Below are 10,037 nucleotides of genomic sequence, written 5' to 3' on the forward strand. Positions count from 1 at the left end.
GCAGCACTGACTTACATGTCAGAAGTTAATGTTTCTTAAAACTCGGTTTAGCTAAATCAGCACAATCTTCTGCCAGTTTAATATGCAGGTGCTCTGAATCTCTCCTGGGACTACACAGGAAGCCTAAGTTTAGAATTCAAACCACAGATTCATGAGCATTTCTTCGCTCATGTGGCTCGATCACTTGCACAGCCCCTGTGCTACTCTCCCACCCTTGCTGAAAAATGCATAATAATGTATAATGTGCCATTATGTCTGTGGGCCACATGGTGAACCGATAATCACGACTGCTAAAAATAATTCCCTCGCATTTTGAGGAGCAGAGGACAGCGGGAGCTGCATTATTGTTGTCTCACTTGCTGGAGATAGGGTAGAACAAGTAATAGCGACTGCTGGAAGAAATGTTTCCGCAACATCACTGGGCACAAAAAAAAGGGAAAATAAAATAGTGGTTGTGATAGAGAGAGACCCCCCACCTCTACAAGGTTTCTTTTTAAGGTCATCCTGGTCTGGCCAGAGAATCTAATGTAGGTTCCCCCTGGAGCAGGAAGCAGCCACCACACTCCCTCCAAGTCTTAAGGGAGAATACTTCAGTCTTCCAGCAATGTATCTTGCTTTTTATCTTCTGTTTTACTCTGAGACCTGCCAAATCAAAGTTTCAGCTTTCCACCAAAGGCAGGAAGTGCTGACTGACAATAAAATGCAAAGTAGCTCTTTTTATAATAAATGTTCTATTTCATTCTCCTTTTCAAACTTTTATGCTCACACACACTGGGTTTAATTCTCACACTTCTCAGACAAAGAGTCACTGGAATCAGTGTGGAAGCCTGATTTTTGAGAGGCTTTCAATGTGTTCAACTAACAAGTGCAGAACAAGTCTATTATAAGCACTCTAGATACAAAGAAACACCTAGAAATGGGATAAGTCCAACGCACTTTCATGAATACACATACCTAGTTCACTTTTTCTTTACAATTCCAGCTCCAGTAACCATTTAGAAAAAAATAATTCCTTAGAAGGAAGGCTACACCTCAGCTGCAGAAGGCTGAGAACACGGAACAACTGCAGCTGCTTTAAAGACTGACATAGTGGTTTCAGTGCAGCTGAACACAGAAGTGTGTGCTGCTGTTCATCCTTAGACCCTCCTGCTCCCAGATGTGCAGTTCCACTGTCTCCTTTCTGCCTGTATTCTTATGCCTGCAAGACCATTCCACAAGCTAATCCAACTCCTTGACTGAGCAAAATCACCCCCAGAGAAAGAGAGGGGGGAGAGAGAGAGAGATCCTTGCTGGATTTGCACATTGAGTCAACTCGCAGGAGGGTACAAAACACCACAGTGGAAGTTTAAAGGTGGAGCAGACACCAACAGTGCGAGGCAGGGACAGGATGCCATTCACTGAATCACAGGTGAAATTCACAGCTAGAAGCAAAACAGAGAACAGCTCATCATAACTGTAACAGTCCTCCCAGGCACAAGGACAGAGGGTTTCACTACTAAGAAAGACAACCCAGGTTTCTGCTGAAGTGCTGATAATCCAGAGTGTATTGCCCAAATTTACCAACACAGATCCTTCCAACATCACAACCTCAGTCAGTACCAGGATGCTTCCATGTCAAATGAGTGACAGGTTTTTAAAGACCACATTAATATCAACAGCTAGTCTAATGCAAAGCTAATAACTTCTATTTCCAGAAATCACAAATATTTGCACTGTGTGACCTCAGCTCCTAAGGTCTGGTAAGTAACTAACAAATCAGTGTACGTGGTTACACTGGACATTTCAGGTATGCTAGGCAATGAGAGCAAACACAAAGCCTGGATAAGCCCTGTTAAGATCGGAAATGGAACTACAAAATTCAGAATTTGTCATCATGCTATCCACAACCAAACACATACACTCAGCAAGAACATGGGACTCGTGAAAAATTATCAGTTGTGCTTTCCTAATTCATATTATAAAGCCTCCCTATGTAAATACAGTCCTGCTTTGCTTGTATCTTCTTGTCAGCTCGTATCATTTAAAACATGTGGGACATTCATAGAGATGGAAAAAAAAATAGGTCAGGCTTGAAACAGAAGCCAAGCCATTCCGTTTCATTAGCAGATTAAACATGCAGAACTGTAACTTTAAATTCCAAGTAAAGCAACTTAATGAAAACATTCTGAACACAGGTAAAAACTACTGTAAATTGCTGCAATCGTTATTAGCCATGTTGCCAAATGTCATACTAGAAAGAGAACCAATAAAAAAGTTCGTCAGTCAGATTTCAAAATGCACAGAAAATACACTGTTTAATGATCGGATGGAATCTGGTATATAAATCTAGGATTTTCCTAACATCAGCAGCCAACAGTCCAGTACACCTGAAATACCAAATGATGAACATTAGCAAAATCTAGTCCTTTCATTTGCAAAGATCTTACTTCGAAGCAAAGACCCTACCTCAAAGCAAACCTACTCCTTTCCCAACACCAAATTTGCATTAAAAAACTCAAACATTTTCCTTTTACCTTCTGTGCAATCACAATACTTACTACCAAATACAAACAAGTACACTAAATTTATTTACTCAAGCTAGAAGTCCTAAACATCATTTGATTGCTGCCACCTATTGCTGTTCCAAACATGTTGCAAGGAGCTAACCCTCACCCTTCTCTCCTGCCTCTATCCTATACCAGTACTCTGCTATTTTAAAAGCTTTAAAAGTTATTAACTCTTCACATGCAGCATGTCACCTAAAGAAATGAAAGTGGTGGAAAATTAATCCATTCCAGAAAGATTTTTTTTTTATTCATTTTGTTTGGTAATTCTGCTGTGACTTCAAGTAAACACAGGGCAAACATGATTTCTGAATGAAAACCAACCAAATCAAACCAGTGAAGGGTAATTTCATCAGATACCAGTGTCAAAGAACCCTAAGAATGCCTGTTTCACAGACCACCAGTTCAACAACTTTACTTGTTTACAACATTTCAAAGCTTAGGACTTCCAGCAACTGATGAGTTTATTTGAGCACAATAGCTATAGAAGAAATGAATACAGGTTGAAAATGAAGAAGAAATAAATCTAAAAAGACTGGCCATAATAAGATGCCCTAAAGACACTGAAATAAAGACACAAGTTAGCATTTGCAAATGGAAGAGCAAATCAGCCACCGTACCCAAAGGCAGCTACATTAAGAAAACTCAATTGCTTTAATGCTTTTCTTGAAGCATCTAACTACAAATATAGGAGCATAAATTTCAGGAGACATCTCTGAAAACATAGTCATAGGTGTCCAAAATGGTTTGTTATTGAAGAAACATACTGCATGTTTATGGCAATTATCTATGGGACCACTGCCTAGAAATATTCAACTATTTAAATATTCTCAAGTGAGGGACCAGTACCAGTATGACAGAGTTAATCTGAAGGCTCAAACAGGAAAATGGTGAATTCCTGCAAGAGGTGAACTACCACTTCTGGTTAGCCATTTGAACTCTCCAACTCAGGATCTTTTATGCGCAAATACCAAAGGCTAATGCCAATGGATCAAAGCATCACCTGCTCCACACAGCTGTTCCTTTGCACCTTCACTTATTTTACAGCTTTTATCTATATATTAATGCTAACAATCCCTCATCATAATCCATTTAAAACTTCATTTGGCTTTGAACTGATAGATCCAATTATACTTAAGTGACTAAAATGGAACCTGGCACACGTCCACAGTTTACAGTTCAATCTCTAGTGTGCAGCAAAAATGACCTGAAAATGCATCTCAGAGAACAATCTCAGATAGGGAAAACTGAGGAAAATTGTGGCAGATAGGGAATGTCTTTAAACTAGCTGCCTCTAATTAAGAAGCTGCCAAAGTAAGGATGATACACTGAAGTAAAGGAGGGCATGTAGTAAAGTCGTCACAGTCAAAAACAGATTGTTGCAGAAACAGACAAAGCCGGTTCCATTGAGGCTGCTCATCACAAACCACAGCAGTGACCGAGATTAATACTACCACAAGGCACCAAGCCACACCTCATTTAGCTTCAGCATCTGTCTTCTATATAATAAAGGCCTGCAAGATCAGCAATTAAGGTAGCTGTGTTCCTAAATCCTGACCCTCCTTCACTTTAAGCCCTTTGCCTGCAGTCTCAGGCTAGCTTACACGTGACCACTGAGCTAGCCACACAAGCTGCTGTTGCTAGACAGAGAAAGCCCTCCCCTTCCTCCAACTCTTGCACATCCCTCATTTTAGCTGCAACATGAGCACAGCAGCAAAATTGATTCCTCCCACCCTGAGTGACAGCAAGGGGGAAGTCTTCAACAAGCAGCAGGAACCTCCCCTTCCAGGAGCAGCTGGAATTGCTAGTTTGCATACAAGGAATGCACAAATATGTTTTTCATTAGAAACACTATTTTTGTCTCTGGATTTGGAAGACCAGAGCATACAGATGACTAAATTGCTTTAAAAGTAAGGAAGCAGTCTCAGCATATATGCAGACTGATACTACCAACCAGGGAGTCATCTGGCGAGTCAGATCAGCTTGCATAGCCAAGTGAAAACTAACGTTTCATCTGCACCAGAGTTGGTTTTGGGTCAAAACAGGGCACATATCTGACTCCCCGCATGGTACCCACATAGTACTGCTGACAGAACAGGCAAAAGGACAGCATCACTGGTGAGGGGAGAGGACAACTATTCCTTCCAGTAGCTGTCCACAGTTAATTACCTTAAGCTCGATGTGAAATTACATCTTAAATCCTGAAAGAGGTGGATCCAGGAAAGCACCGTTCTCTGTCAGCTCTTCAACATGCAATTAATATAAGGTTGAGATTTAGAGATACAGTGATGTACCCTGACCCTGTGCAAGTCAAAAAGGACCAGACATCTACACCCTGTTCAAGCTCTGAAACACCTTCCTCATGCTCTCCTCACCTACTGTCACACTGCTTTTTCTCTCAAAGGAACAGTAGTAAAGAAGTCAGTAGCTCCAATGCTAAGGAATCCCTTAGGATGACTGTGGAGTTAGCCCTGTTGCCCAAGATAAAGAATTAACAATTGGCTGGGAATGCAGAAGCCAGTCCCACACATGGTACAGTCAGAAAGAGGGAGAGAAAATAGGAGGAGAGGAGGAAAAGACAAAACTTGCTCAGTTCCCTCAGATAAAAGTTAACCCTAAACCTTATACAGAAGATTAAGAAAAGTATGCCATGGAAAGCATCTGCTAGTTCTACTACTCCACGAGCAAGTGAAATTAACTGTTCACCTTAATTACATCTTCTGAAGTGAACCTGCCCACTTCTTGAACATGAAAGGACTTAATCAGCCCAAGTAAAATAATCTGCAAAAGGTGTCAACTGACTGAGGAAGGCCTCGAGATGCAGACTACAGGAACCTCAGGAAGACTTGGAGAAAACAGTACTACACTACTTCTCATTTTCTTCTGTTCCCAGGACATTCATTATCAACCACTGCTAGCAAGGACAGGATGCGACAGAGCCACTCCCTCAGTCATCTACCCCAGTAATGACACCACTGAGCAATCAGCCACCTCATTACACCTGACCCCATGGGCTTGTACAGTTTGGGCTGTTGAGGTTCCCCATTTCTCTGAGCTGAGCTGATGTCTCTTGCAAACAGGGGCATGGCCCAACCCGTTGTAATCGTTACGCACCACGCTTCTCTTACTTTCCAGTGCCGGCAAAACCATGCTTCAGTTAGTGAGCAATGTTTTTAACATTAATTTACTGTATCTTCATGTAGTGAAACAGTATACATGTGGCTATCAAAAGGAAAATATGTAATTATGGGAAGATTATCTATACATTTACTCTGCTCACATGATTCAGAGTATGAAGTGAAAGAGCATGCTCATCAACCAAGAAAATTCAGTGGTGATGTTGTTACTTTCCATGGTAAAGGGACAAAGAAAATGGGAGATCTTAGAAAACAATGAATGGCAGAGAAGTTCTGTTTTTACAGGATACTCACCTATCTAGGTACAAAGCTTAAAATATAAGGCTGTAATGAAAATGCTTCTCTCCATTACTGCAATCAGACATCAATTTTTCCTTTACTACCACAACACACTGTGCTGCATGCGGTTCAACATCTGGCTACCATCTATCCTTCTCTTCCCCCCCCCATCCTCTTCTTTTCCCTCATACAGGTCCTGGTTACTATGAAACAACTTCAGATAGACCCTGCTAGTCACAATACACTTAAGCTAGTAAAATATATCCGGATCTGACACTTCTTTCTCAGCAATAAGCTGCTCTAAGCCACCATGGCACTGTTATATATATACACCCCAATAAATCACCAAAGAATATGTGAAATTTAGTCACATCTGAGGAATACAACCCCCATGGGACAGTCAGAAACAGCAAACAAGCCAGAGGGTCTGAGAGGCTTTCATCTTATAAACTAGAGACCAAGAGTTCCAATCCAAAATTTTTACTTTCCTGCATTTCATATGCTATTAGGATCACTCACTACAATGCCCTCGCAATTTTAACTACAGCACAGCTGTTATTCAAGCTGTTATTCTTACTCTCTGGGTCACCCCTACTGCAGACATACCAAAGGGAGCACTGAAAATCAGCATAACATGTCAACAAGCAGAGTGACAAGGAAAGCAACACATGGGGACCAGCTGAGGCCCTTGTCCAATTCACTAAATATTTTCAAGTTACAGAAAGACAAGTCCTGTTTTACAAGTAAAAAAATTAAAGATTAGATTAAAACCTGACCCATCTATTTAGATATTTTTGCTGTCAAGCTCATGCACCAGATATACAACCTTGAAATTATCCACCTCCTATCATTTTCAGATTCACCCTATTAACAGACAGCTGAGCCTGATGAGTGCTTCTTTGCTATACAGGATGCTCAATTGCCATTTTAGGTGAGATACCTGCAATTTTAAGGATTTAACTTACTGTTTACAATGTCACCTTGCAGGTGAAGAATTTGTGGAACAGGCATTGTGAGGATAACTATATCAAATAGTTCTGGTGGTCCTATTTTCCTGGAGACTTCCCATTTCCCATCTCGAAGAGAGATGTGAGTTACATGCTGTTCATAGAAGACATCTGCACCTGCTTGGAAAAAGAATAAGTTAAATATATGTAACAGGGAATTCCACAGAGAATTCGTATAGAGATGCTTATATGCCAGCAGTGCAGCCACAGTCAGTGAAGTGCTTGCAGGACTTGGAAATTTACAGAGCTCCTAGACACGTTTGTCCATATCAGCAACTTCAAGACATACATAAGCAAAAAGGGAACTTGAGCTGGTTTTTGTATTTAAATCTCAAATGTGAATGTTGAAGAACACCATTAAAACCACAGTCATTAAAGCCTTTCATTTCATATAATGGCATCTAAAAAATTACCTGACTGCTTTAAATAATACTTGACAACTGAGGAGATCCCCTGGGGTGCCACATAATTGCACGAGCCTTTTTTCACCACCATTCCTTCAATGGGTGCAGTCAGCTGCTGCAAGATGCCATGAGACAGAAGTTCCTCGTAGAAGCTTAAATGGAGCACATGACACAGAGATGAAGATACACAGCACACAAACCCATAGCAGCTGTCATTATTTTTCACAATTAGATTTAAGGACAACCTAACCTTCAGATTTAGAGAACAGTTTTTAGTGACCCCATGAAACCTGCATTGCAAGCCAGGCTACGCAAAAATAAGAACCACAGCTATAAAACAACAAACTAGCTTGCCGTTTTATTAATGGCTGAGCTTTTACACAAGACCAAGACTACCTACCATGCCTGTAACAGAAACTGTTGGCAATCCGACCTGAAGGTTTCAGGACTAATTGAGGCAAGAGCACAAACGATAATTACTTAAAGCTCTGAACATCAGTACAAACTGGACTGCCACCGTGGAAAGCAGGAATATTGCAGCAGCTGGACGCGGGGGGCTAAAACACACCTCTTTTCCCCTATTACCGCAGAAATGTTGCCGGTTTGCACCCTAACACTGTTATATCACCATCCCCTGCCCCAGCTTGAGGCTAACAAGTCTACACACCCAGCGAGCACACGCACCAACGCAACCCTTCCCTATCCCTGCAGGCAGCCGCCACTGCTCTCTGCGGCAGACACCTCAAGCTTCCTTCATACCTAGCTTGCCAACATAACGCTTAGGCGACTCCTTGCTCTTGAAAGCGAGGACCTCTGGTTTTAACCAGCGGGACCATCAGCACCCGCGCTCCCCACAGTGCAGATCTGCACCACGGGTGAAGACACCCGAGCCGCGACACCTGCGGGCAGGGCAGGGCAGGGCAGGGCAGGGCAGCGCAGCGCAGGGCAGGGCAGCGCAGGGCAGGGCAGCGCAGGGCAGGGCAGGGCAGGGCAGGGCAGGGCAGCGCAGGGCAGGGCGCTCGGCCACCGACCCCGCCCGCCCCCGCTTCCCCCGCCGCACTGTGCACTCGGGACGGGCAGGGTGCGGTGCGGTGCGGTGCGGTGCGAAGCAGCCCGAGGCCGGGCCGGGTCTCACCTGCGGCGCGGCTCCGAGCGCTCCGCCTCCACAGTGATGTACTGCGCGCCCAGGTCCGCGGTGCACGCAGCGTCCCGCGTGCCGCGGATCGTGCTCATGCGGCCCCCTGCGCGACAGCCAGTCAGAAACCGCCACGTCACGCCGAGCTCGTTTCCCCCCCCCCCCCCCGTGCCCCCCCGCCCGCCGGACCGACCTGCGCCCCTCGCCTTGTCCCAGACCTGCAGGCGGCCCAGCGCCGCCCCCCGCAGCAGCGACGCGCAGGCAGCACCCGTCAGCCCCGCGCCCACCACCAGCACCCGCGACATGGCCCGGCCCGGCTGCGCCGCCACGCCCCCCCCAGGGACGTACCCCGCCCGTGGGCGGTGCGGACACGGGCGGCAGCGAACACCGTGCCCAGAGCGTGGTTTGGGGACGGGGGCGGAAGGGGTGGCCTCCTCTCCCCCCTTATTCCACATACTCCGCCCCGTGACTGTAGGCACTCAGAGCTCATAATGCTCAATCTGATGTAGGAAAGTCTCGTACATATCCACTCCCGGGAGGAAGTCAATAAATCAATTATTTTATAGTAATTCAGACTCCAATAACCAATACAATCACCAGAATAAAGAGCAAACCAGTCAGTGTCAGCAAAGTGACAGCAGGGTGAAGAATCGTGTTAGGAACCAGGACCGTCACGCTGCGGCAGCGGAGGCCGTGCCGCGCTCCGGTGTGGAGCCGATACTGCAGTACCGCACTTCGGCCACGACGCGGCAGCACCGGCAAGCACCCGGCGGGCGGCTCTGGTGGTGGGGCCGCACCGGCCGGTTCTCGGCTTAGAGCGCTGAGCGCTCGCCGGTAGCGCGTACACGGGGCGACAACGGCGTTTCACCAGCAGGAGGCATCACCTCGCAGGCACGGCAGCACCGCGCCATGCGCAGAGCCTAACGCAGTACCCCGTTCCTTTCGCCAGGCGGCAGCAGTGAGCACCACACCTCGCATGGACGGAGACTGGGCTGCAGTTCCCAATCTCGCGACAGCAGTGAGCGTGGCACTGTGCACGCGCCCTCGAGGCACGGCCTTCACACAGGTCTCGCGATAGAAGCCTCTGCTGAGGACGGCTCTTTTAGTCAGGAGAAAGGACTTGTGTATCTCGGCAATAGATGCTTGCACACATCCTAACGCCAGCCACAGCTCTAAGGGCTCAGAATGGCACCGAGCACCACCCTTGGTCTATACCAACCTTAAGATGAGATGAGGCAATCCACACCTCAGCATTCCCAACAGCATCATGATGCCACACCTGAGGATCACATACGCACACCTGAGAACAGCCAGAATCAGCAACGAACTGTAGCCATGCCCTGTCTCCAAACCCAGAGAGAAGTATGGTGCAAGAAGAAGACAGCATCACCAGAGCACACAAATGCATGCTCTACTCTTCACTGCTTCCACCACACTATTCCCAGTGTTACTCTTTCATTCACACTGGAGCCCAACAAGGCTACCACAGTTGCTTACACATCCATGGAATGCTATTTGTTATAAAGACAGAA

General features: G+C 45.6%; 1 protein-coding gene across 2 annotated transcripts in view; it reads right to left on the reverse strand.

Moving 5' to 3' along the window:
- RNLS (renalase, FAD dependent amine oxidase) overlaps window positions 1–8,831 on the reverse strand; it is a 72,437-nt gene extending 63,606 nt beyond the window's left edge. The window contains exons 1-4 of one of the 2 annotated variants that reach the window (XM_065671150.1): window positions 8,699–8,831; window positions 8,506–8,611; window positions 7,380–7,522; window positions 6,925–7,083 (exon numbers count right to left, since the gene is read on the reverse strand). In XM_065671150.1, coding sequence (XP_065527222.1) covers window positions 6,925–7,083; window positions 7,380–7,522; window positions 8,506–8,611; window positions 8,699–8,810 — 520 coding nt within the window. In that variant the 5' untranslated portion in view covers window positions 8,811–8,831. The remainder of the gene's footprint in view (window positions 1–6,924; window positions 7,084–7,379; window positions 7,523–8,505; window positions 8,612–8,698) is intronic. The other variant, XM_065671151.1, reaches the window with a different exon arrangement.
- Window positions 8,832–10,037: the final 1,206 nt, after the last annotated feature.

This window comes from Lathamus discolor, chromosome 3, assembly GCF_037157495.1.
Source record: "Lathamus discolor isolate bLatDis1 chromosome 3, bLatDis1.hap1, whole genome shotgun sequence".
In the NCBI taxonomy this organism is placed as follows: Eukaryota; Metazoa; Chordata; class Aves; order Psittaciformes; family Psittacidae; genus Lathamus; species Lathamus discolor.